Genomic DNA, 27,192 nt, shown 5'->3' with positions numbered 1-27,192 from the left:
TGATGCAGAAACTCTCATTCTGTTACTATTGATTGAAGATAATAGTATAATTTCCAGGCCTCATTAAGATGAAACAAATGAAGAAGAGGAAAGAAGAAAATTAGAGACAGAGAAAACCATTTATTCATTCAATTATTCACTCATTCAACATTCAACACACACACATACACGTGTGTTTATGTGTATATATATGTGTGTGTATATATATATACATATACACACACACACACACATACACACACACATATATATATATATATATGTATATATATGACAGGCCTTTTATGTGCTAGGCACCATCCTACAGGGAACTTTACCCTCAGGGAGCTTATATTCTGGTGGACAAAAAGAGGAAATAAGCATGTATTGAAAGCAACCACATATAACATGAGAGGTGGCAATGATAACTCAGAAGAAAAATAAAGCAAGGTAAAAGGATAGAGAGGATTGTGGGTGGTGATATTTTGTGTCAGGAAGTGAGTCAGGGAGTGTGGCCATGTATACGAAGTATATAAGGGCTCCTTCATTCAGTATTTATTGACTGCCTTTGAAGAGCCAGATTCTGAGCAAGATACAAGATAAATAAGACATGGTCCCTGCCCTCCAGGTGCTGACAGCTCAGTGGAGAATCTCGCCACCTGCTCCATTAGGCAGACAGATTAGAAGTCTCCGGGCATATTGCTGCAGTAACATTGTACACAGTGACCAATCTGAACAGATTGTAAGTATTCCAAAACTCACAGTGGTTTCCATAAAATAATTCTCACTTTAAGTAAACATTTTCAGTTGGTGAGTAACTCTATTTTCCACTGACAGCACTCATATTTGAGGGTTTCCTTAATGCAGCGATGACTCGTTTTTCTAATTGGTTGCCAAGGATTGTTTGGGTCCTTATTGAAATGTACTTGCTTAACTCCTCCAAAGCAACTTGGCTGGCTGCTTGTTGTTGTACTGGCAAATGCTGTGTCCTGTACTGAAAAATTTGTTCTTTCTGAAAAATTTGGATGGGCCCTGGATGATTTTCATTAAAATTAAAGATAAAAAAGAATAAATTGAATAAATTATATATTTTTCAAAAGTAAGTGGTGAGGAGAAGAACAGAACTATCCACAAGATTTACAGAAATGTAGGGCACATCCTTGATGATGTGCCGTTTTATGCTAGTTTATCATGCTTTATACAGATAACTGACTTAAAATTTCCTGCTACAGGGAGAAGACAGAGAAAATTAAAATTATGGTCAAAATACTAGCTTTTATAAACAAGCTGCTCTCTTTATTGTGTTTTTAATATAGCCTCCATATCCAGAGCTATACAAAGGTCACCAGTAATAATATGACATTGTTAACAAGAAAACTCAATCATGTGAGTGAACACTGAGCAGAGAAGTCTTTGTTTTCCTGAAGACAGAGCCTTTTTGATAGTGGATGGGAGATCATATCACACAGTTGTTCCAGAGTAAAGGAGACAGTCTCGCTGATACCTCTGCTAGCACAGATGATGATAATCTGCTCACTCTACAGGTTCCATGTTGGAACCTTCATCCTCTTCATAGTCTCACTGTCAAATTCCTCACCCTTTGCCACGGTAGAAGACCCAGGAGGGGAAATTATTTTGGCTAGGCTGAGACATAAGCACAAGTGGTACCACTTGTTATAAACTTTTCAGTTTTTGTTAGAGCTATGAACAGACTTAACAGTAGTCTCTTTAGCAGTTTGTTCTGTCACAGAAATGGAAGGAAGAGCTTTTGGCCCTTGGTGTTGATTGATTGCGTTGCTACTGATTTCCACAGGCTGCCATCTTGCAGTGAGTACATTTCTTCTCAGTGGTACCTCAGAATGCTGGTGCCGACATGAATCACACACTGGCTACAGCCAAAGATCTTTATTTCCTTGCTTCTCCTGATGGTGGATTTGGGCAGTTCTGCCTATCCTGTGATGGAGAAATTTCACAACACATTTTAAATTCTGTTAAACTATTCCTTTATTTGCCGTACCAAGGTAAAACCAATTTGTCAAGAATTTTTAAACTTTGGAGTCCTTCCCATTGGTAAAGCTTTTGCTTTTATCATGGGCTTACATATGCAGCTCCTACTGCTAAGGTCATGTCAGCTTTATGGGCAAATGACAGGAAGTTTTCTATCAAAAATACTTTGAAGGGCCAGGAAAAGTCAATCACTGGAAAAGATCAAGATCTTAGTTGTAAATGTAAACTTCTCTTAAAACTTGCAAATAATAAATTCTGCCAAAGTCTAATTCTTTCCTAAAATTCCCCAGTGGGTTCTTTGCTCCTTCCTAAATATTCCATGTTTTAAGGATGTCACTTTCTCTCAAAGTGAGATTTACTCCATTGAATCTTAAGTGGCTGGATATGTGGCTTATGTGTATGTTCCACATTTCTTTGGTGATAAGGTGCTAACTTAAAAACTTCCATTTTCAGCTCTGAGAATTTTGATTCTGAGAACATGCTGCAATTAAGTCACTTTCCAGGGTGGTCTTTCCGAATAAGAAGAGTGTCCCAGTTGTTGGTGGGTTTGGCTTAGGTTATGCAGTTTATTTGTTTGGGTTGTATGTTTTGAACACATGCCCAGAGCTTTTTAAAAGAGTGATGGGATTATTTGTATAAATGGGGTGGAAAGCAAGGGAACTTGCACTGCCAACACTTTGTGTAACCTACTTACATGTGTATTTACTTGAGAGTTTAAAAGGTATAAGACAAAACAGAGGAAAGAGAGGGATTACCTGGTGGTCTCCAAAAGAATAGCTGCCTTTTTCTTCTTAGCAGTCAGGAAGTGGAAGACACAAAGCTCTCCTATCCTTTTGAACTCCCAAATATATGGCAAACCGTCATGTATCTTTTTCCCAATATCCCTCTCGCCTTGAAGTGATGTCTGGACAAATGATAAACTTCTAAGGCAGCCAGAACGGTCACTTATGTCAAATGATCTGAGTGCTTCCACTCCCCATCCCTCCCCCACCCCTGTTTCCTTCAAGGCTAAAAGAGCCAACAATCAGCAGGTGTTTAACTTACAGGAGTGTGTGTTTGTGTTCACGTGGATGTCATAAACCTCACTGCTTTTCCATTGCCCGAGGGAAAACCACCGAAGTCTTTGGAACATCTTTTTCTTTTGACAGACAATTTCCCAGAAATCATAACCAGAACACTTGGAGGTTTTTAAACATTAGGGTATTACTAAAGTTGGGGTGGTGAACTAAAAGAATTTGGAAAGTTGGAGAATTGGGAAGATTGCGATGGTTGACACACACTTTCTCTTCTTTTAATTTTTGAGGGTTTTCCACTCTTGCATCTTTGATTCTAGGCAAATGTATTTCATTCCAGACATAAAATCAAAATCCTCTTTTTGCCAGTCTTTGCATGGATTAGAAATAATTATAAGGTAAAAATAACTTTGACTCCTCCCTTGAAATGAGTAGTTTCATTCTAAAGAAGGCTTTTTTTTTTCAAGTTATATGTGAGATGGTATTTCCAAAGTAGCTATTACACTGTTCTAATATATGGGGGAGAAAGGCCTAGCTGAGCAAAAGGGTATTTTACATTTAAGGCTTTTAAAAAAAAACAAACAACTGATGAAGTAAGACACATAACAACACAAATAGGTAATGGCTGATTCTCTCCTTGAGTATAACAGCTGGAACTAGTGGGATGCCAGATAGAATGCTGAAGCCCACTGAAATGTCTGCAGGCTGCTGAGCTTGTACTACAATGTCCAGTAAATTTCATGTAATTACAGCTCCCTGCTGAAGGAGGCCTGTGTTTGCTGCAGGTTGTTAGGACCTTAGTTATGGCCAGAAGGGTGAGGGGCAGGACACAAGCCAGTGCCAGCAGATAGGAGTTTCCTTCCAAGTGGGGACAACTGTTAGAACAAGCCAGCTGTGCAGATCAGAATTAAAAAGCTCGAAGATTTAAGTAAACTAGTGCCACCTGTGATTTTTTTTTTTTTTTCCTTTTAAAAAGCATGGAAGAAAGAAAAAGGCAAACCCTAGAAAAAAGGCAGCCTTTTTGGAAACGCCAGAATCTGTTCAGCTGCACTGGGTTATTTTCCTAGGAACAATAAAACAAATCAATGCACTTGAATTATCACAGAGGTTTTAAGAATGACCTAAAAGGCTTGCTGAACATTCGGCTGCCCAGGAAGTAGCCCAGATGTTTTGATTCAGAAAATCTGGATAAATTAATGAGTTTGGGCCATCTGTAAAATGGGTGCTTTACAATGACAACATTATTTAATAACAGCATTACTGGAGACTTGTCTCTTAAAGTTTTCTGTGAACTGCAGAGTGCCACATCAATGTTAAATGTCGATAATTTACTGTAGTGTGGATAGTGTCAGAGTTGCTCTTATTTGTTAAGCACTGTGTTAGGAACTCTTAGAAAAATAAAAGAAGTTGGATCTAGCTGTGTATTGATAATTTTTTATTGTTAGAGTTCACTGAGAGTACTTCACTTTCAAGAAAATGAATCCCTTAAGGAAAAAAATGTGAGCAACACCTTCTTTCACTTTTAGAAGTAGGAGACTTAAATCTGAAAATAAAGCATGGAATTGAGAGTATTTCCATTTTGTTTCCAAGGAGGTGGTTTCAATCTTTGTTCCTTTTTTAAAAAAAAAATCAGATTTATTTGGGGGTCGAATAGGGTGGTTGGAATTTTGGCTAGTTTGATATCATTGTTTCCTCTTTTAGTTGGGTTGCAGAGAATGAAAATCATTAGGGGATGCTTGTATTGTTCTTGAATGGAAGGGTTTTCCTTAATATGTATGCATTACTCACAGCACACATTTTTAGAATGCCTTGATAGTGCATAGTTCACATACTTCACACACAGTGGAGGCCTAGATGAATGAGCAGTAGGATGAATGGCCCTACTTGAAAACTAAATAATAAGAAATGCTAAAAATAACACACCAGTATAGGAGATTTGGACTGTTTCCTTTCTAGATACTACTTAACAATGGAGTTCAGTCAAAGGGCCATTTCATTTTCACTTATATAATAAAAGCACTTTCACAAGGAATCCTAGAGCTGGAAAAAAAATTAGAGATAATCTAGTCTAGTGGTTTTCAAAACGTGCTTTCTAGAGCTGAAAGAAAGGTTACTCCACCTTGGCTATGCATTAGAATTATTTGGCAAGGTTTTAAAATACAGATGCTGGGACCCCATGCTCAGAGAATCCAATTCAGCTAGCATTGGAGGGCTCTGGGCATATGTTTTTAACTATTTTCAGGTGATTCTAATGTATAGACAGGGTTTTGAACCACTATTCTAGGAGTTTGGCAGTCCAAACATTTGGACTTGTGGTCTGATGAACACACTTTTACTCTCTGGGGTCAATATGGTAGAATATACTAAACTGGAACAGTTGGGATATTCCTATGCCATATAGTGTTCCCAATGATTTCAAAGAAAGCATTAGACTGTAGAAGAATTCAACTAAACAGGGTTCTATAATGTCTTTGGACCAGACACTCTGTAGGTGTAACAGATTAAGAAGATTTAAACCCAGTCTTTTCCCTTATGGCTTTGATAGCCTTTCAATCTGGAGACACATGTGGACAGAGAGGTTAGCCTATGGCAGGGGCATGGGGGGGAAAGAGACAAGTATAAATATAATTTTAATAAAAGGCAAGTATGTTATGGATGGCACCATTTAGATTGAACCACAGACAGAATTATATAGCTTTCAGAATTTGCTCTAATTTCTCATTTCTTCCATACTCTGAAAAAATTAAGCAGTTTTGATGTCCATACTCTTAAAACACAGGCATGTTTTGGAGGTACAGGGATGAAACAGAAAAATAACAGAAGTCTCATGTTCCTTCTTACCTCCACTTGATACAATGTAGGCTATTTCTTGGGACTTACCAGGCAGGTGGTCCCTCTGATGGAGGGGAAAAAATTAAAAAGGATGGGTGTTGATTGGTCTTTTCAGCTTCTAGATGACTGGCCATTGGTTGTTTGTCAAGGAGAAGGCAAGGAAGAATATCTGTCGGACTAGATTTCCTTTTGTGCTTCTTGAGGTAAAAAACGGGTATAGTACTAGGTTGTTTCATCTTCTTGCATGGATCAGGAACAAAGCTGAATTAAAAAAAGAAATTGTTAAATGTTTCCATATGTTGGTCTTTACTTTGGTCTTAACTCAGAATCATTGCAATTTCTTTATTTCCTTCCTAAACACAGTCACCTGGCACAAGATCTTTAAAGATATGACTAAACAATGAGGCCTTTTCAATGAGTGTAGATATGTTTGCATAATTTCCCACTAAGTCTATCCAGTGCCTGCTCAAACCTATATTATAATTCCAATTAATGAGTAGATACCAATAAAACAAGCTGTTGGACATATCTTGGAGGTGAGTGCTTTCTATGATCGTTTTATCGAATTTCAATAGAATATTTAGCATAAGAGATTCAAAGAATCAGATGTTCCAAAGGAACAGTATTTATCAGTGTAGAGGAATCAGAAAAAAAGCACTATTTAATGAGATGATACTTAAGGGATGCATGGATGTGAGTTCAACACCATCCAACACATAGGTGTCAGAGAACTTTCTGGCAGAGTAGGAAAACTGTTCCATTGTACACAAACAGTATAGCATTTAGGGTATTGCCAGTAGGGAAAATGAGAATGGAAAAATGGGTTCAGTCAGCAATCCATTTGTGGTGGTTCTTGAATGCTGGAAGAACAGGAACCACTGAGGTTTTTGAGCATGGAGGTTACATAATCAAACATGTGCTTTATTAAGGTTAATTGGACAGCCCAGTGGGGAATGGATTGGGGCCAATCAGGAAAAGAGTTTATGTAGAAGAATAAATAAAAGACAATTATTGCACTAGTTCAGAGAACAGTGAAGACATTTGGACTGGAAAGATGGGCTTGAGGTGATTAGAAAAGGAGACAAAATGTGATTCTAGAGGACTGAACACAGACATATAACCGAGTGAGAATGGTGCTTCTACATTTATAAAACAAAGACTGACTTTAATAGACTATTTAAACTAATCAAATACATGGAATAGAATAGTTTTTGGTTTGCCTCTTTCTATCTCTGCTAGACCTGTTAGTGTGACTAGCAATTTTGGAGATGAGTCCAATGACTTCTGAAAATTAGGATGGGTTGAAGTAATATGAGATCATGTACAAAAAATGTTTGCAGACAAATAAATTCTTGTCCACTAAGTAGAGTGTAACTAGTTAAAAACGAAAACTTCAGTACTATCAGAAGTATTAAGTATCTTCTTTCACTGAACTAATCAATTATTATGACATTTTGTCAGGAAAATTGAAACTTTATAATTACTTTCATCAAGAATCCAGTGGAACTATGAATCTATCTATCCAGTCCCATTCAGATTGCGTTCTTATTCCTTGTCTGGGACATTTTTGCATATGCTGTTATTGGTGAGACCAACTCTGGCCAAACTCTAGGTCACTGTACCTTTCAATGGAGGCCCAATAAAAAGGAATATTAAGGTGACATCTGACCAGCTAAAGTGGTATCTAAGCACACATTATCATCCATTTGTTTATTCAGCAGACATTTTTTTGAGATCTGATTACAGTTCAGGTTCTGTGTTTGGTGATAGTGATACAAACAAGGATCGTGGAGATGCTCAGAGTTTAATGAGGGTGCAATTATACTCAATGAAATAAAGAGCGATAGGAAATAAAGGAGGAAAAAAAAAAGAAAGAAGAATGAGAACCAACTGGCAGTGCCAATTCATCCTATTTAGCGGACTGCAGGAATCTTCATAAAGACAGTGTTACTTCACATAAAATGGACAATTGAAAGATAAGAGTCAGTTTTGTGCAAATGAAATTCTAAGCAAATGCTGCTCCACTTTTCTGTCCTCTTAAATAATATAAACTCGGGTTGGTCATGTAACCAATAATTCAACTTTCACTCAAAATTTAACTTCATTTTCAGGTTAGGTCCCATGACATTGACCTATAGATAATGAAACTAAACTTTTCCTTATTTCAGAGAATCTTATTACCCCTCCCAAGAAACACCTGTGATTCATTTTCATTGTGTGCCCCAGTCTTGTGTTACTCAGTAAAATGGAGCCTGCTTCATCAGTTTTGGGTCTCTGTAGATTTTTCCTCTATTGAATGATTAATTACTAGCTTTCAGTTGACTTCTTAATCTTCTGCATTTTAAAATATCCCTACATTTCATAGTGCTTTGGTGTAAGATACAAAAACTAAATGGAAAATAAGTAACTGCAATTACTTTCCTCTTCATTTAGCTTTGCCTTTGCTACTAAAGACATCATTTGAAAAATGTATTAAAGATCATAAAAGTTTAAAACACAAAAATAAACACTAGGCAATTAATTTCCTTATTTAAAACATTAGCATTTAATGGTTAAAGTGACAAAAATGTACTTATTCCTAATATTGCTCACATTGTACCCATTCACTTTCACAATAGTTGTATTTTTAAAGGATGCTGCAAGTATATAAAGATAGGTAACCTCTGAATGTTTAAACAGAATAAGTTTAAAACAAAACCAAGACACAATTTTATTGTTAGGAAACACTGAAATCCAGTGCTTAATGTATGCATTAATGGGGCTTCTTGACAAATCACCTGTTAAATTTTAGCTGACAACTTGTCATATATTAATTATAAATAATTGTAATATACAGCTATGATAACATGCAGGAACAAAAAATAGGAAAGGTAATTAGAGTATATCCTTTGTTTTCTCCCTTCACTTCTAAGTCACAGAAAAAAAAAAATGCCCCAATATTTCACTTGGGTTGGGACAGTGCCAATGGTTAATGGAATGCCCCAATCTACTAAAGAATTTAATGGGAATATCCATTTGTCACAGTCGCATGCTGTAATCTCCAGTAGCAGAGCCAATGGAAAATAGCACCGTACCGTAACGTCCTCTACACACTGCAGGTGAGGGTGAAATGTAGCAGCCGAACTGAGGAGAGTCGGGAGAGGGCCTGGCCCTTCTAGACCTTTCTTTAGAGAACAATGTGGATTTCTTTAAGAGGACAGTGCTGCCTGACAGCAACAAGAGATGCTGCTTGGAATAAAAAGAAAGTGCATTTATTTTATATGTAGAAAGGTATGAATGATTGTGTAGCATATTTTAAAATCTTTTACAACCTCCTTGTCTACTTGAAGCCCACCTGTTTATAAAGAAACATTGGGCAGTCGAGTCAGAAAGACTAGGACTAGAGACTCATTTCAGTCACCTTCTATTTCTGTGTTCATGGTAGCGTATTTCCATCTCTCTGACTGTCAGCTTTCAAATCTGAAGAATGAGAATAACAACACCTAAACTTGCAGTGCTATTGGTAGAATCCATAGGAATATATACATCAAAAACCTAGCACAGCACCTCTGTGGGTAGAAAATAGAGGTTACTGCCTTTCTCTCTTCTTCAGTTTAGGTGGAATTCCAGTGTTGTGTGATTATTTTATATGTGTATATCTTGTGTCCCCAAGTGAATAAGATTGTTAGTTTAGGGTCTGTGTCTTGTATTTCTTTTATCTTTCTCATTGGTCAGTTCTGTTTGGAGCATGAAGTGAGTTACTGAGAAATGCTATATGAATGAAATCTGAAAAACTGTCATAGAAATTTTAACACTTGCAGAGGTCTTTAAGTTACTTGAGGATGAAAACCATTACTTACTATTTCATTTATGCATTTAGCAGCAAATTAATGAGTATATTAGACACAACCTAGCACGTGAAAGAAGAGGTCTCAGATATTAATTTCAGTGCATTATGAAACTGTTTACTACCTTCTGAACAGGTCGCTTGAACCTGTACTGTGTTTCTCCATTCTAATTGGATTTAATAAAAAATACACTGCAGTCCTCACAAAGAAAATATGATTGGAGACAATTATTCAATTCCTCAGTTAATAATTTATAGTCAGAATAGAAGAAAAAGCACAGACTTTGAAGCAAAATGGGTTCTAAATTCTAGCTTAGCCACTCACTAGCTATGTCAGCTTGGCCAAAGTACTTATACCCTGTGATCCCGGTTCCTCCCTTATATAGTGGGGCTAATAATACTTAGTTAGCAAGGTGCGTATTAAGATTGGAGATGAGGCAGTAGCTTTCGGACACTTTCTTTTAGTCACCACCCACGACTGAAATATAAATTTTACAAAACAATATTTAGTACATATAATGAACTCTACTTTCTTTCCTTCCCTGATGTATTTCATTTAAAAATTGCCCATGACCTAGTGGATTCGTGACCCAGTAAAGGTCATGATATGTGCTTTTTGAAAAAAGTGGGATATGATATGTAATATGCTTAGCATGATGCTTAACATATAATACAAATGTAATAGATGATTAATATTATCACTATCAATAATGCTTTTAGTCTTTTCGGATGCTTCACGGTAGGTGAGAATAAAATCTTTCAAGTACTTCTAGGAACTAACTCCCTTGGATGGGATCCAAAACAGACTCATAGTCATCATGTGCTGAATTCTGCACTAGAGGGGGTTGTGCTATACAGCAAAGCTCCTGTGTGCTATTCTTCACTGACTGTTAAAGCTGGAATGAACCAAAGAATATGCCTAGGCCTACTGCTTCATTTTCCCTCATGTAAATATTTTTAGTTTTAAAAATATTCTATATTTGTTGCTCATTGGTAAATTGGAAAAAAGGCTTCTTTGATCCAAAACTTGGTGATAATGATGAGTAGGAAGAGGGATGGGTGGCACTGGATCATGACATCTGGGTTCTTGTTCTGCTTCTGCCACCAAATAGTTGAGTGGCCTTGTACTTTCAGGGCCTCGGTTTCCTTACCTATAAAACGAAGTCATTTTAAAAGATGATTGGCCCACCTCTGATGTTCTTGGATTTCAAATATCTAAATGGTGAAATACCCCAGAGCTTATATTACATGCCCCAGGATGCTGCTTTGTTACAAATCTGCTCTGAATGTGTTAATATGCGTGTGGTGGGCTGTAATCTTACCCCAACTACTACTCAGATGCACAGAGCAAGTTTGGCTCCTCTGCTCAGTTTGGTTTTCCTCAACAGTATTACTCTGAATAAGGCTCAATCTCTTTTGGATAATAACTCAGACTTCCCAATCACCTCCCTCTATCCTTATTTTGTTTTCTAAGATGTTTGGTTATAGTGGGGACAGGAGCATCTGGTACCTCATGGTATCAGGAAACTTGGGTCCTGGCTTATGTCTCCCCTAATTCCTGTGGTGAGGTCCCTTTCCAACCCGCCTGTTGCTCCCCTTGGTAAAATTAACAAGTGCCAAATCCTCTAGCTAGTTTAACTTGCTACCTGTGGGAAATATTGACATTTTCCTCCATCATAATCCCAGATAGCAACGAGATTTCCAAGCTGGGTTTATGCAAGGTCTAACTCTGGATGGGGAAAGGGGATTCACCAGTTTATGAAGGAGGATGTGGCAATAAGAAAGCCAAGTTTTTTACAACTTGGGTGAGAATCACCTATGTGGAGGCTCAAATTTCTGAATTCATCCTTAGGGCAAAGTGGCAGGTGTCCATCATATTGCTCAGGCTTTCAGATCATCAAAAAAATTAGAGTGTAAACTGCTTATCCCCTCCCCCCCGCCCCCAGCAAATTGCTGAAAAACTAAACTTCATTTAGTAAGGCTCCTTTAGAAAAATGCCACTTCTTTTGGATGTGCATGGTAGGCAGAGGATTACTAACCAATCCTTCAGTGCCTTTCAGCAACACAGCACGCAGAGGGTGAAAAAAATGGTGGGCTTGAGTCAACAGTTAGGACACCAGAGCATAAGGTTAAAACTGAGGGTGTCTGCTTACTTTGCTCTTTCAAAGACAACTTCTGGAATATGGGAATAAGTACTGTGTGTACCTGTTGGTCTGAAAACAGTGAGCAAGGGAGGTGGCTGGAGACCCTGCCTTTAGTTTATTTAACCTCTCTGACCCAAGTTTCTAATAAAATTTTGATGGGCCAATTGCCAATGGTAGCTTCCAGCTGCTGATTTTTTCCCCATATGCTGGAGATCCTATGAGGAGTGAAGCAGGTCTTTATCAACAAGAATAAAATTCACCTCTTAGCTAACAACTGCACAGTACACTTTAGCCACCCGCAGATTCTGATTCTGTGGATGAAGCTTGTGTAGCTTAACAACTGGGTGCCTATCTAGAGAAAGGGTTTTATGGTGCCCTTCAGAGAAACTCAGGGGTACTGCATTTCCAACATTATAAAAGCAAGTAGCATGAAAGCAAAACAAGAGTTAGTACACTAAGATTCGGATCCAATACTTCTCTTTCTTCCTCTCTGCCTCCAAAGTGGATCCTACAAGCATCCCTGAACGAGGCTGCGAAGGTTAACTGGGGAAGGCACAAACTGAGTCTCATCAAAGCACACTTCTTTTGTTATCACTAATTTGATTAGGGAGCGACCAGTATTTTCTCCTCCTGTGCGTTCTTCTGTCCGAGTGCAGGAAGCACCCGGGCATGCATCTTCAGGAGATGAGTGAATCTGTTACAGAGGGTCTTCTCTGGCCTGGTGGATAGATGCTGGGGAGTGACGTCACCTCGCCCCCTCCTCTCCGCGTGTGAGTGTGGTGTCATGCCTCGTCTGCCCAGCTCTGCTGCCTGCCCCTCCTTCGCCCAGCTCTCCTGCCCTCTCAGTGGGTCAGTGGTCCAGACTCAGGGATTCGCCAGCAGGCGCAGCCCGCCCAGCTCTCCCCGCGCTCGCGCGTACCCACACTCACACTCACTCGTAGGCAACGCGCACACACACTCCCCCAGCGCTGGGGCCACCGCGATTCCGTGGGAACCCTAGCACGTTACGAGGATTTTTAAAATTACCCCGACAAGGAAACAAAGAGGGAAGCCTTTCCAATCACTTTCCCGAGCTTTTTCATTTAATTTCCCTAACACATCTCCTTGCCTCCAACCATAACCCCCGGGTTCACGCCAGGTCTGAGGACTGGGCTGGGCTAGCCACTCCACTTCCCGGCCCGTTACGGTGCTCGGGCCCGAGTCCAGGCGGCGTCTCGTGCCCTCTTCCTCGCCGCTCATCCCTCCGCCCCACGCGGGCCTCAGTTTTCGGTTACCTCTCGCGTGCGCTTCACTTTTAGGGGGAAGAAGAGAAGAAAGGGGGGTGCAGAAGAGGGCAGCCGAGTTGCTATTTCTGGCCAAAGAATCCGCTTTAAAAGAAGAAGCTGCAGGAAAGAGGAAACAGGAGAGGCGGAAGGAGGAGAGGAGACGCGGCCCTAGACCCCCCAGCCGCGAGCGGCGGCGCATCGAGGAGCGGGAGGAGGAGGAGGAGGAGGAGGGAGAGGAGACACACAGCGGCCGCGGCGGCGGCGGCAGCCGGGAAGCGGGCGAAGGGCTAGCAGGAGGAGCAGGAGGAGGAGAAACCGCCGCGGAAGCCACGGGCTCAGAAGGGCTAAGAGGACGGCCCGGGAAGAGAAAGAGGAGGAGGAGGTGGAGGAGGGGGTAGGGGTGGAGGGAGGGCGGGGGGACGCGCTCCCTTGGATGCTGGATTTAGGCTTTTTGGACTCACTCGCTGACTCTCCTCCACTTCCTCGCTCTGGACTGGGCTGGCCGCACGAGGGCCGAACGGCGACGGCGACCAGGGGGGCTCCCGCGGCGGTGGCCGCTGCTCCGCGGGATTAAATTGGCCGTCCGGAGGCGGCAGCGCGGGCAGGCGCAGGCGGCGCGGCCGTGGCGGGGCGCGAAGGCGCTGGAGGAAAGTGCTGGTGGCGGCGCGGGAGGCGGTGGCGGCGGCTGCCCAGAGCCAACATGACCAGGTAAGTCCCCTGAGCTGACCAGGTCCGCCCCCTGTGCCCTCCCCTCTTGCCGCCCGGGGCTCGCCCTGCGCGGGGAACCGGCTGCCCCAGCCTCTCCGGCCGGAGCGACACGCTCCCGCGTCCACAATTCCAGCGGCCCGGCGCCGAAGCGCACACTTTGCTCTTCTGAACCTCCTTGGGCAGAGGTCCTCCCCTGCGCGGTTCGCTTTTCGCTCGAAACCTCGCAACTAGGAGAGAGGGGATTCTGGAGAAAGGGGGTGTTTGGATATGTGTATTTGAGCGACCTCCTTTCTCTTCTCCTGGGGTGGGCGTAGTATTGGGGGAAATGGTGGAACGGTGGGGCAGTCCGACCCTACCCAGGGATCCAGTGATTACTATTTTAAGGAGGGCTGGTTATGGTGAGGGGGCGATTTCTTTTCTTTCTTTGCTCTGAACTAGTGGGGAGAGGGAGAAATAGCAGGAATCAAAGTCTACGCGGCTGCCTTGGAGAGGAGGGGGATTGTTTTGGAGACCTTTCCATGGAAGAATCAAAGCTCGTGGTTCTGCTACGGGAATCGGGTGTGCTTACACACATGGGAAAGGGAACCCAGAATTTATAATGAAAAGTCCAAGTTGTAGAAAACAATTTAAAAAGAAAGCCGCGAACCAAAGGTTCTTTGCTTTCCTATAGGTTTACTGTAGCTTTTATGTCTACGTGTGGAAAACTTGCAGTGTCTCTTCCTGCGAGGCCGATTTTCATTTAGAATCACTAACAAGTGGAGTTAGTCTTCTTATGCTTTAAAAAAAAAAATCCTGGACAATAAGTGTGAGCTTGGCTTTCAGTAATTGTGTGTTCTAGGATTTCGAATAGTAGCTCCATTCTCCCAAACCTGGGACTATTAAAATCCACTTGTATTGTTTCCATTCGCCTCCAAGTACAGAACTCGCAAAACGTCTGCTCCGTTTTCTAGATTCTTAGAGTGATCCCCCAATCCAATCTACAGTTTTCCGTTAAGCACCTAAGAAGATTCCTGAGGGACCATTCCCCTGTATTTCCCCGTAAGGGTTCTTTGTTTTGTTCTGTTCTTTTCCTTTCTTTAATATGCCCAAAAACAAAGTGCCAAGGACTTAACAGAGAGTAACACAAACATTTTTGAGCCTCTAAGAAACTGCTTGTGAGTTGAGACAGATTTATTTGCTGGTGGGCTTACAGAGCTACAAACGTGGACCTTTACCTTTGGTGTGTTCTTTCTGGCCACCCTGTGCACACATATGGTGTGTGAGTGAGTACACACATACTTCTGACCGTTTTTGGCGATTCTTTCTCTGTTTCAGAGTGCATACACTCACCACTCAACTTGGATAAAGCTAGGGTGATATACGAAGACTTGAAACATTCTGATTGAAAGGGATCTCTAGACACTACCAATTTAATGATGATGTTATATCCAGAAAAATGCTTAGTAGCTGCTACATTCATTTGAAAATATATTGTTTTATGCCCCAGATAGATAGGTAGATATTACTTTACTTTTTGCCTTAGCATAGAGGGAATAAATATTTCAGTATCCCTCCAAATTCTTGAAACGGACATCCTAATGGACAATAAAAAGAAAAATTTCCCTACCTCCCACCTCCCATAATTATGGACTATATTTTGCTTTTCAATGGAGCTAGCAATTCTGTGACAGATTTCTTACATTCACCCTCATGCTATCAGCTATTATTGTACTTTCAAAGTGTGAAATTGACAAGCTGGTCAGTTTCAAGAATTCTGCTGTCAGATTCTGTCCAGTTAAAAATTGCTAAAAGCTGTAAATGTGCCTGCCTGGAATTTTCTTTTGTAAAGAAAGGACAGCAAGGGAATGGGGAGATTAAAGGGTGTTATTAATTGTAGATCTTTTAAAATAGGTGTACTCCAATGTAAGTGTGATCTCTGTTGTTGGGAAATATGTTTATATTTCTACCACTGTGAAAGTGGCATTCAGTTTATATCTATATTTCATTTTAAATAGTGAGTACTTTACATAGAAATAATCTGTTCCTAAAGCCCTCAGTAATACTATAATAGGAATGAGATTCAAAGAGGAAAGTGTTGCTCTCAAATATATTTTAATATATATAATGTATTACTTTTGTAATGACATGTAAAGAAGTATGCGAATTAAACATTTTATTGTGTAGGTTATGTAATACAAATTCTTCTTGGGCCAGTGCAGTTGAACAGTTGCTGAAATAATGAAATGCAGTAATCTACTTTAATATATGTATTTCAGTAGATTATCATAGAAATAGAGCTGTTTAAAATATTTAAAAAAATTATTTGATTTTTTTTTAAGATTGACGTTCATTTAAAACCAGAATATATCAACGTCAAGAACTAAGGATTGGAATCCCCCTCATCTGCTGTGCTACTATTTGCTAAGCCACTAGGGGCCTGTATAACTGTTCTTATATCCAAGAGATACCCTTGTATGGTATACTCAGACCCTTCCTAGAGAGATATTAAAAAACAACAACATTGAAATAGGCAATCCCCCCTCACTTTTTTTCCTTTTTAATCTATTAATTCTTACTCTGATGTTAGTCATAGAGGTTGACTGAAGGGTTTTTCAAGAACATTATTTAGGACTTCTCTGATACTATGGTGGTACAAGGAAGATTTCTCATAGAGAGTGTGAAACATAAGAAAAAGAAAAGGTATTTGTGCAGATTCATCTGTGATCCCAGTTTCTCTGTATGTCAAAGATAAACAAATAGGAACATTAATAACTTTTTTTATTGGGCTGATAGGGATGTTATTTGCATAATGTAGGGTTAAAAGATAAATGAAGCAGAATTACTTTACAGAAAGTATAGTCATAGATTGATGGTGTGATTAAACTAGCTTTGTAAGTGCGGTGCAAGTTTGCATTGAAGGAGAATCTGAGGCTCTGACTACAGTTTAGTCAGCACTTGCGGGAGCGGGACTGAAGATGCACTGTACATTTTAAATGCCAGTTTCACAAATTTGGAATCAACCAGGCATGGCAATCTTGATAGACATTAGGCAATGAGGTCAAGTATACTTACACTGTTCTTTTGTTGATTTTCAGTTTTTCAAACTGACAAGGGTGACTCTTTGTAAAAGAGCACATTGTAAGTATTTGCATATTGGATTTCCTTCACATCAAACTTCATTTATCAATCCATTGAACAATTCTAGTTTTAAAATGATGCCACAGATAAGTAAGAATTCATTAACACCACCACATATGAAAAGTATCATTTCAGGAAACGTGGGTTTCTAGAAGTGATTTTGCTTTAAAATTACCCTCCTTTAGCTTCAGTGTGTATTTGTGCATGATATGAGAGTTGAAGTGTGTGTCTGTTCTTGTGATTCTGAGCCTGTCATTTAGGCTCACATCTTTAATTCCCAAAAGTTTCTGGGAATCCCCAAAATGTATTTTACTTTTTATGTAGTATACTTAATTTAAGGCCACAAAATATACTTTTGAGATGCTTATTACAAGCACACTATATGAAATACCAAATGCCAAGATATAATTATCCAGTTTTCCAGAATTTACAAAGATCTTTTTTTTTAATTATCCCCTATTTTCTTAAAGAAACAGTAGTTTTTTGGTTAGCAAGGTTAGTGTGAGTAAAGGGGTTGTATGTTAAGCCAGGCTTACTCTGAATATCTTATTACCTCATGGACTTCTGTACCTCTTCTTTGTTTAATCTTTGTACTGTTTTGTTTCTTTGAAAAACACTTTTAGGGAAGCTACTTACTTGTGATGGCACAAAGGCAACTTGTAATCTCAAGCAAAGTCAGCATTTAATAACGTTCCTTCTTGTATTATCCTTCATTTGCCAAGATGCAGCCAAAGAGAAGTTGATCACTCTTGAGCTGTAAGACTGAGGTTTCCTATATAACATATCCATGGAAGAAATCTGATAATGTGAAAGAAGATTTCTTAGAGGGTATTTGTCAGTAAATTTCATTCCAACAAATGTCACTTGTTTAAGCTTCTGTAATTTCATAGCACAGTGACATTTTTACCAAAGGATATGTTTGTTTTGGGATATATTTTCTATATGGATAATCTCATTTGCTTCTAATTAGTAGTTGGTAACACTTATTAAAATGTCATGCTTGGCTTGCATTCATTTTGGCAATTAAAAGCGACCAAATTCTCCCCTTTAAAGTCTCCTAAAGCAACATTGATTTTTGCATAGAGTGTAGAAAAAAATTTGAGTATGAGGAAACCTATTTTTTAATGAAAAATGGGTTTCAGCTCACCACAATTAAGCCCTGAAGAAAGATAGCAAAAAGAATATCTGACTTTTGCTTTCTGATTGTTCATTATATAGAATTATGGCTTCACAATTACAAGTTCAGCATTTTCTTTGCATCACAAGTCTTGAGAAGTCAAAGAGCAAATGTTCACACATTACAGCCTTCTCTGACCTCATATAACCTAAATAATAATGTCATGACAGAGTGGTCATGCTAGACTGAAGCATTAAAGAAATAGAATTCTTACAAGATATATTTCACAAAATTTCATTTAAGGCCTATATCCCTCGTTTCACCTTTCATGAATTACCTATTTGCTTTCATGTGACATCAGTCAGTTTGCATTTTCTTCTCCTAATATTTTATTTATAAAATATTTTAAGGCTTAGACATTAAAGAATTTTAAGTATTATGTACGTGTGTGTTATACTCCTCGTATCTCCCATAGGGGGGAAAATAGACTAAAACAATACCTGCAATGCCCTGCCTGCTCCTCCTCAAAGTAATTCATTTAGTATCTTTCTATGCATTATTTTCAGGTTCATGCTGATACATTTAATAGTTAGCTGGTCTATGGCTTTTTGAAAATTGCAAGGAAATAAGAGAAAATTAGAGCTTTTTCTTGGCTTTTTAACCTCTGCTGTCCCCCAAATCAAATCCCTGGATATCATAGATCAGTACATTAAAAGATTACAATTTGTAAAACTAAGACATCCCATTCGGTCTGAAGCCAGCATAACAGCAGACAAATAGTATTGCGGTAACTTCCATGTTCTTCCTGTACTCAACTGCAGCCAGGAAGCCTTGCTTTCCTTTGCAAATGGCTACTTTTAGGTAACAAGCCCCTCTTTGGTTCCTTCAGCATTTACCAAAAATATGTAAGAGCAAAAGCCGCCATCGGAGCCCAGGCATTTTCCTAGTTCTTTGAATTCGCTGACCAGAAACACTGTTTAACTTGGGTTCCTCTTTGACATTCAGATAACAATGTCAGGACATTGTGACCTTTATCACATTGCTGTTTACTGGATTTAAACATTGTAACTCTGTCAGGTTCATGAGATTGATTGAATTTATACATTCTTAATTGTCTTTTTTAACAGCCCTTGAGCTATACCCTTTAATGTAGCAGTAGCTAACTAAATTGAGGTCTGTGAATTCCATTTAGAAAATAGCATTTCTCAGTATTGCTTCTGCATTAGGAGAAATTGTACTTCCAAATATATAAAATGATCATCTGTAATCATTGAATAACAAGTAACAAGAGACTTTTTGAAGCTTTTGTAGTTGGACTTTTTTTTAACAAAAAGATTTGTATTAGTACTGATTTTGTAAATAATTGAATATCAGTTATTGCTTAATTTTGTTTAATCATGCAGATGCAAAATGCATGTAAAGATAATGCTAAATATTTGCAAAATCTGGACCAACTCCCTTCTGTTTTTGCTGTAGTGGAAAGAGCATAGATTTGATGTGCCTCAGTTCTGTCACTTATGATGTGTGTGATCTTGGGGGAACTTGCTTAACATTTCGGAGTCTCAGTTTTAGCATCTGTAAACTGGAGAGAATAAAACAGTTGTGAAAAATCAAATTAGATAATAAAAAGTCTTATTTTATATTTTAAATTTAAAAAATCCTGAATGAAGGACTCATGTAATGAACATACTTTATTTAATAACACTAATTTTTTATGATAGAGTTCTGCTGTATTTTGCTATTTGCTATATACATTTTTGCTGACTGAAAAATTCAGTTCTGTTGGATTTAGGTTTCTTGTGTATATTTACCCTCTTTATACTGTGGGGTGTACATGGAATCATTACTAGATGCTAGAAATCAGATGCTAGAAATCTGTTCCTGTCTTCCACGTTTATGGAAGTCTGTACACATCAATGAGCCATGATGCAATATTTTCCCAGAAAGTTTTTAAAGCAAAAGCTAGAAATGATTTTACCTAGAACGCAAAAAGAACATTTCCCTTAAAAGTCAAAATCTTATTCATAGAGTCTTGACTGTGTTTGATGTGGAGCTGCAGTTTGGGGAAGAAATGTTTAGAAAAACAGTTAATTAAAATTCTGAACCAAAAGAAGTGGCTTTTTTTTTTCTTTAATGGTAGTGCATCTTAGAAAGCTGTTTAGCTCTTTGCCCAGTGCAGCTGTCCTTCCCTGAAAGATCAGGTTTCAAGAGCGATGATGGATGGTGGGTGCCTGTAGCCAGTTGTGGGGTTTGCTCTGAGGTCAAATGTATTGATGGAGGATAGGAATTTACTGCCTTCTGTCTCTCCCAAAAATCTGCTCGTACAATTTCATAGGAACGCTAGGTACATCAATTGCTGATCCAGTGTCCCATTATAGGTCAAAAATGCATTTATTTTCAATATTTATTTTTTTTTTCTCCATCTCTCTTCCTAATACTTCACCCTAACTAAAGTGACACATTGAGCATACACTAATGTTTTCTTACCACACAAGTGGTCCCTGGCCCCTTGTAATATAGTAACTTACTTGTAATGTTATTTTAAGAAACAAAATATGGCTACTAATTCATTGTTTTCTGGTTGATGTTGCTCGGTAGGCTTTTTAGATACATTGCTTATTTTAAATGGATGTACCAAGATTATCTGGCTAACTGGGAAAAAGAGTCATTTGAAATATACTGAATCCACTTACTGGCCAAGCTGTCAATTTCATTCTTCTCCTTGGGAAAAAAGAGGAAGGAATTGTAATACATTCCTTGAGGGAAAAATATTGGAACCGTCTTCTACTGGAAATCTCTTGGGAATAGAAATTGTTCTTTCTGGGTTCCTTCTTTGACCCTCACTTTCTTCATCAACATTGGGTTTGCTTTTCACTTGATGCTTTGGCTCTGTCTCCATCTCTCTTCCAAGCTTTATGTAGTTAATCTTTGTAGATTCTGTTCCTTATAATCTCTTCTAACTTTATCATTTCCTTTCCATTCCTACCTTTCTATAGGTAGATGCTCAGCACACCTTACTAGCTTCCTATGTGGATTTTGTACTTTTCTCGTTTCTCCTCTTCAATTCTTCCTAAAAATTTTGCCTATCTGAAATGCACACCTTTTCCAGTCTGCAGAATCAGGTGCAAAATCCTTAGCACAGCAGTCACAGCCCTTTACAGTCAAACCATAACTTGTTTATCCAGTCTCCTCTCACCATTACCCCCACACATGCTGCCTTCTGCAGCATCAGGTTCCATACCATCAAGGAAATTCTGCTCTTGGGCACCAGTTTGCCTCGGCCAATACTGCTCCTGAGTCCTCTTTCTCTCCTTACCAGCTGTCCTAACTGGCATTCATTAAAATCCTTTTAATTACGCTCTCATTTTCTAATGCTCAGCTCAAGTGTTCTTTTCTTTGAATTGACTTGAACTAAAGAGGTTTGAGTTGAATTTAATTGAAATCATGAATGCAAAGAGTAATTATTTATTCATTAGAAATCTCTAATGATGATCCAGTCACTTAGGTGAAAATCAGAATTCCTTTAATTTTCTTGGTATTGTAGATACAGTAGTGGTTAATGTAATAATATAATAATAGTGATAGTTGTGCAGATTTACTGAGCACTTACTATATGCCAGACATCCAGCTCAGCATTTTACCTTCGGTGTCATGTTCATTCTCCAAAATAACACTACTCTACGTGAGTCAGATGCTTTTGTTATCACGATTTTACAGAAGATGAAGCTGATGCATGGAGATGTTAAGTAACTTGCACAAGTTTGCATATCTGGTACATAAAAAAGATGGGACTTAAAACTAATATTTTCAGTCATGTAGCATTAGAGCCTAAACTCTTATCCACTCCATTCTTAACCCCCTCAGTGTTTTAAGTGTTTGATACGAATTTTTAAAATTTCCTTCACATGTACCAGCAGGTACACCCAGTGAGATGGTGCTTTCTTGACTCAAATTTAGGAAGAATCTTAAGCATTATGTAGATTGTTCCTCTACCATTTTTAAGAGTCTCCGGTCTCTGCTTGGGACCGGAGGTGTTGAAAAAAAACTTTCTACTTAGGGGGTTTGGAGTAGTAGATGGCATTTTTTTGCAGTTGTCTTCTAACTCTAAAATTATATGCTTTCTGGCCAGGGACAGAAATGCCTGAGCTCTGGGATCAGCCCTGGAGCAGAAGCAGTTAAATGGAATATTTTCACTAAGAGTGGTTTTTAAAATCACAATGGCTGGCATTTTCATAGCTTCCCAACAGGTAACGAATCAGAAGCATTTTGCTAAAGATAAATTTAACTTCAGAAAGGATATCTCAAGAGCAGTTGCCCATCAAGAATGGAATTATGTCAAGTGACTGACGTGTGTAGTCCATTTGTTGGCAGCCTATCCTATACAATTTTATATGGGCACCTTTTATCAATTTTAAGTTTTCTAAAATACTGTTTTCACTGCTTACCTGTTAATTTCATTATGAGTAACGGATTATTCAATTTCTTTTTGATGTTCCATTTAACCAATTTTATTTAAAAAATTTGCTTTAAAAATTTTAAGCTTCCTGGGATGGTTTCTGAATAATTACGGTTTTATAAATGATAAAATATAGAATTTTACATTTGTTTGATGATTTGGAAAATTATTTTTTCCCTGACAATGAAGCACCCTGAAGTTTTAAATCACACATGGTACATAAAACAAAGTTACATGGAATTTTTTTTTTTAATTGCTCTTTTAGTATCTAAAAAGTTGTCATCTTCAGCTGGGTTTCTTAAATGCTTCTCACATGGCTACCCTGTCCTTCTAGCCATATGTTTTCCTATGAGCTAATATATAAACATAACTTCCTAGAAGTATGAAGCAGGTTATCCTACCTTATTTGGGTAATGTGTAGTGGAGGTTCTTCTACAGTTAGAGTCTTAATAAGTGCTTTTCAATGATAATAGTTATAAATTAAGAATGACTAGTTCAATAATTCTGTTATGGATATTCAAACACTGCTTTAAGAAATGATCATCTAAATTTGAATCTGGTTTTTACTATTGTGCAGACTCAACTTGAGTTTGATTTATTTTTCCAAAAAGAGGGGAGGGATTTCAGGAAATATTTAAATTTTGATTTTAAAATTTATCATTTAAAATCTATTTTACCTTAAATAATCTTTTATTATTTCAAATATGCTAAGATAAATATTAGCTTCCTTTCAACCAAATTATTCAGTACCTTTTAATATGTCAGCTAGCATCTGTTGAGCCCCATCATCTCTTGCCTCTCTGTTTAGTTTTGACCTCAGTACAGTTGCTTCTGTTTTCTGCAGCTGGAGTGATCTTTAAGAAATTAAAATCTGATTAACTCACCCCCCTCCTTAAATCTCCCAGTGGCTCCTCATTCCCTTCTGTATAAAATTTGAAATATTCCTTGGCAAAAACACTGGGTCCTTGATGTCCATCCCCTTGCCTGTTTCTGGCGTGTGTCTTGCCACCTTGCCATTCTCATATTCATTCTGTCTTCCCTCCCTCTCGCTGCTCCCCCTACCCCCATACGTACATTCCAGCCATACTAGAGAATGAGCTGTTTCCTGAATGCACCAGTCTGACTCTTCTTCCCGTATTTGAGCATGCTATCCCTTCCTTCACGTGGAGGACACCCCCTTCCATTTTTGCCTGACTCTTGTCTTACCTTAGGTGACAACTGTTCCAAATAGCCTTCTGACCCTACCTCCTTGCCCCAAGCCTGAATACCCCTTTTCTGTTCACTTAAAGAGCATGGAATAAATTTTGCATACAGCATCTATCATAACAGATTGTGATTGATTATTTATGGTCTGTTTTATCATGAGTTCCTTGTAGCCAAGATCCAGGCCTTGTTCCCAATTATATCCCCAGTACCTAGCTTGTTGCCTGTCTCAGTGTAGTAGTAATATTGGCACATTATTATAGAATATTCTGTGAACAAAGAAGTGTGCCCAGAAAAATCAGAAATGAGTTAGTTCATGGTCCAAATCTTTTAACCAGAATGCTTATATAGTCAGTTGCTCTTCAGTAATTAATTTTATTTTATTTGAGCTAGGTTCCACTTACCTAGTTCCCTACCAAACCAAGACAAAGCCAAATCTGAGTAGACTGTGTGTATCTACTCATATGCCACCAGACAAGACAAATCTGCCTTTACATCTGGCTGTGGTAGGAATTCCCAGATGCACTTAATTCTGACACATGGTCATTATTGAACCAAAAGATTTTGCCTGGCATGATTATAGCTCTTATTTGTTTTTGTTTTAAGGGGCCTCATCCAGCCTGCTGTATGTACAACAGGTGCCTGAGTTTTATACTTGCCAATCTGTTGTTATTGAAATGACCACCCTAACAGAGACTAACAGTGTCTAATAAAATTTATCTCGGTTCTGGCAAGCCAGGCTCACAAGAGCAGCAGCAGTAGGAACTGCAGTGTGGAAATATGCTGGTGGCAAATGTGCCTGGTGGAGCATGCATTGTTTTGGAAGGTGACCATATGTCCCCCACATAGGCCTCTTGTTTATGTTGAGCCATGGAAACTTCCTGCAGCCTAGCATTACTCAGGATTTGTAGCATCTCATCTTATTTTCGAAGGACTCAGTGGTTGGCATGGAGACAGGACTGGCCGTGCCAGCTTATCAATGAATGGCTGTGCCATGCCTGTAAGGCACAGCCAGGCAGCCTATTCAGGCTAAACAGCTGGCATGTAAGACGGCTTGTATATCCTGTCATCAGAAATTTGTCTCACTGATTTCATAGGCCCTGAAAGGACTGAAATATTACCAGAGGAAGCTGGGAGAGGAGTGTGTCAAATGATAACTAATGTTTGGACACTTTGATTCAAATGGTTTGTACAAGTTTGTTTCTTTGTTGTTGTTGTTGTTGTTTTTTCATGCTTTATAAGCTGGCTTGCTTTAATTTGCCACCGAAGGAAATAATCTCTTGACAACTGTCTTTCAAACTTCAAAGTGTAAGTTATGGTAAAAGTTAGAACCAGGTTTCATGGGGATACAGAATTGTGATTTTTTTTTTTTTTCTGTAAGGATTTTGGAGCCTTCATTTTCTCCACTTACTTAGCCTGTCTCGTTAATGCATTCATTCTTTAAAGCATCATACAGTAAACTCTGCTAAATGCAGGACACTATGGGGATAAAGAGATAACGAAAACAATGCTAAGAACAGTTTGCACTGACAAATAGTGACTTGGACTTTTCGAATTTTGGAAAATTTTTGCTGGGATAATGTTTACTTCCAATTGAAGAGCTTTGTGTTGTCATGTGGAAAAAGCTGCTGAGATTCCACCGTGATGTTAGAGCTTACAGGTTCCACTAAATAGTAATAATGAATAATAATAATAATAATATTAATCAGCAGAATAGGAGAGGGTGGATAAATCCTGAACTGCCTAGCTACACTTCACTTAGCTCCACAGTTAATTGAGTTCATGTAATATCCTGTGACCTAGCATACAGAATATTTCTTAGGTTAGGATTTGGCTCTTATTGGACCATCTTTTTATATTATTTATACCCATCCTACTTGAAAAAGGATTTGCAGCAGCTATTAAATCATATGCTTCATTATCCCTAATAAATCACCTTGGTAGAGCAGACAATGGATTATTGTACAGATGGTTAGTTTCTGAGAAATTTTTTAAAATATGCAGTATCTTGGCCATTTTATTTCAAAGCATTTTTAAAATGGTAGAGCCGTTTAAGGTGTATACCAGACTCCTCACTTTAGGGACTAGTGTTCATACTAAAAAAAGATACTGAGGATAATTAATACAAATGTCATTAACACTTGTTAAGAAATATATTAAAATGACCTGTTATCATTTCTGATTGTGTAAAACCTTTCAAAATAATCTATTTACTGTATAGAAGAAAAGATGCATAATAATATAGTAGGACTTTACAATATTAATGTTCTTTGCAACTGGCATGGAAAAAATAGGGAAGTAAATGAACAGATAGTGAAAACCTTGCATCCACAAGCATATATGAACATGATATTAGTTGTAGTGTAAGTAAAAGGAGAATAGATTATCTTTTAGACATTTACATATAAAGTTTTTTTTTCTTGGAATATTTAGCTACCAAAGTGATAAATTATAATATCTTTCTATATCACTTGTGAAAACTAAATGATTTTTGACTGCAGTTGTTGACCCTTTGCCATGGTAACCATTTCTCAGTTAGCAAATGAATTTTCAAAAGATGCTGGAAAGGACGTTAGAGTTAATCCCATTTTGTATTGTTGAGGAAACCAAGACCACGCACTCCCCATTGAAGAAACTGCACTGTCCCAACTAGCCCTATGTTGATGAAACCCAAAACCAGTCCTTTTCATCCTCAACACTGTCCCCTCTTAAACTGCCAGAAATGGGGTCCTGACACATACATTGTTTGTCCTGAGAGGTAGGAAGGTCTTGATGTCTGTCTTGATGAGGAATCTCCTGCCTTTTCTCATCAAGAGTCAGAAAAGGCAGGAGACAGAACTTTTTTCATCGTAATTTTTTAATTTAAGAAACCAAGTGTCCTTATCAGTTAATGAAATTAGATATTATTTAAAAGTCAGTTCTAACCATGTGAGGCAAGTGGTTGTCATATGGGACAGCACAGACGTGGAACATTTTGCTCTTTGCAGAAGAGTATTGGCCCACACGAGTCTATGTGATAGGTCTGGAACATAATTTTCAGGGCTACATATGTAATAAAATAAAGATAGACCATTACATATGGAGAATACCCACTGAGCTTAGTAGACAACAATGTGCCTGCCAGATGTAAATGAAAGATACTGTATCAGAAATGTATTCTCAAAAAGAAAGTGAATTAATAGCAATTTCTGTGCATTTTGTCTAATTACAAATATGCATACTCGGATTTTGTACTATCCAATGTGGAAAAATATACTTCCATGGACGTCAAATAAGGAAACAAATTGAGCACAATGGGTTCCAACAAATCCCCCCTCAGATTTCCCAGTGAGCTTTCTCTGTGGTTTTCTGTTTATCTTTGTCTTAGCCATTTTCACTGCATAGCTATGTGGAACGGATTAAGGAGTGGCAATGTGGTTGAAAGCAGGACTTTGTAGAGTGGTCATGTAATTTAATATCCAGAGGAGATGCTGTGAGAGTGAATGGGGTCCCTCTTAACGGGACAACAGGTATAGTCTGGGCTGT

At 38.6% G+C, this 27,192-nt stretch overlaps 2 protein-coding genes across 7 annotated transcripts in view; one reads left to right on the top strand and one right to left on the bottom strand.

Annotated features, from left to right (window-relative positions):
* Positions 1-1,253: 1,253 nt before the first annotated feature.
* LOC119545203 lies at positions 1,254-18,933 on the bottom strand. The gene is made up of 4 exons (XM_037850759.1): positions 18,905-18,933; positions 13,528-14,001; positions 5,880-6,092; positions 1,254-1,932 (listed from the first exon to the last, which is right to left on the bottom strand). The coding sequence occupies exons 1-4, from the start codon at positions 18,931-18,933 to the stop codon at positions 1,869-1,871; spliced, it is 780 nt and encodes a 259-aa protein (XP_037706687.1). The 3' UTR covers positions 1,254-1,868.
* The window catches only part of PTPRD (protein tyrosine phosphatase receptor type D), a 529,199-nt gene continuing 515,495 nt past the window's right edge, over positions 13,489-27,192 (top strand). For 5 of the 6 annotated variants that reach the window (XM_037796889.1, XM_037796888.1, XM_037796887.1 and 2 more), the window contains exon 1: positions 13,489-14,039. The gene's annotated coding sequence lies outside the window, so the exon portion shown is untranslated. The remainder of the gene's footprint in view (positions 14,040-27,192) is intronic. The other variant, XM_037796885.1, reaches the window with a different exon arrangement.

The sequence above is a fragment of the Choloepus didactylus genome, chromosome 10 (genome assembly GCF_015220235.1).
Source record: "Choloepus didactylus isolate mChoDid1 chromosome 10, mChoDid1.pri, whole genome shotgun sequence".
NCBI lineage: Eukaryota > Metazoa > Chordata > Mammalia > Pilosa > Megalonychidae > Choloepus > Choloepus didactylus.
The sequence above is the reverse complement of the archived record's forward strand: the minus strand, read 5'-3'. Positions and strand labels throughout refer to the sequence as shown.

Excerpts from the sequence above, each read along its gene's own strand:
- LOC119545203 (XM_037850759.1), bottom strand. The coding sequence starts at position 18,933 with ATGGCGGCTTTTGCTCTTACATATTTTTG. Across the intron at positions 6,093-13,527 it reads AAGTGGAGGAGAGTCAGCGA|CTTTGTTCCTGATCCATGCA; the intron begins GTGAGTCCAAAA and ends TTTTTAATTCAG. Across the intron at positions 1,933-5,879 it reads TCAGAGGGACCACCTGCCTG|GATAGGCAGAACTGCCCAAA; the intron begins GTAAGTCCCAAG and ends TCTCCATCACAG.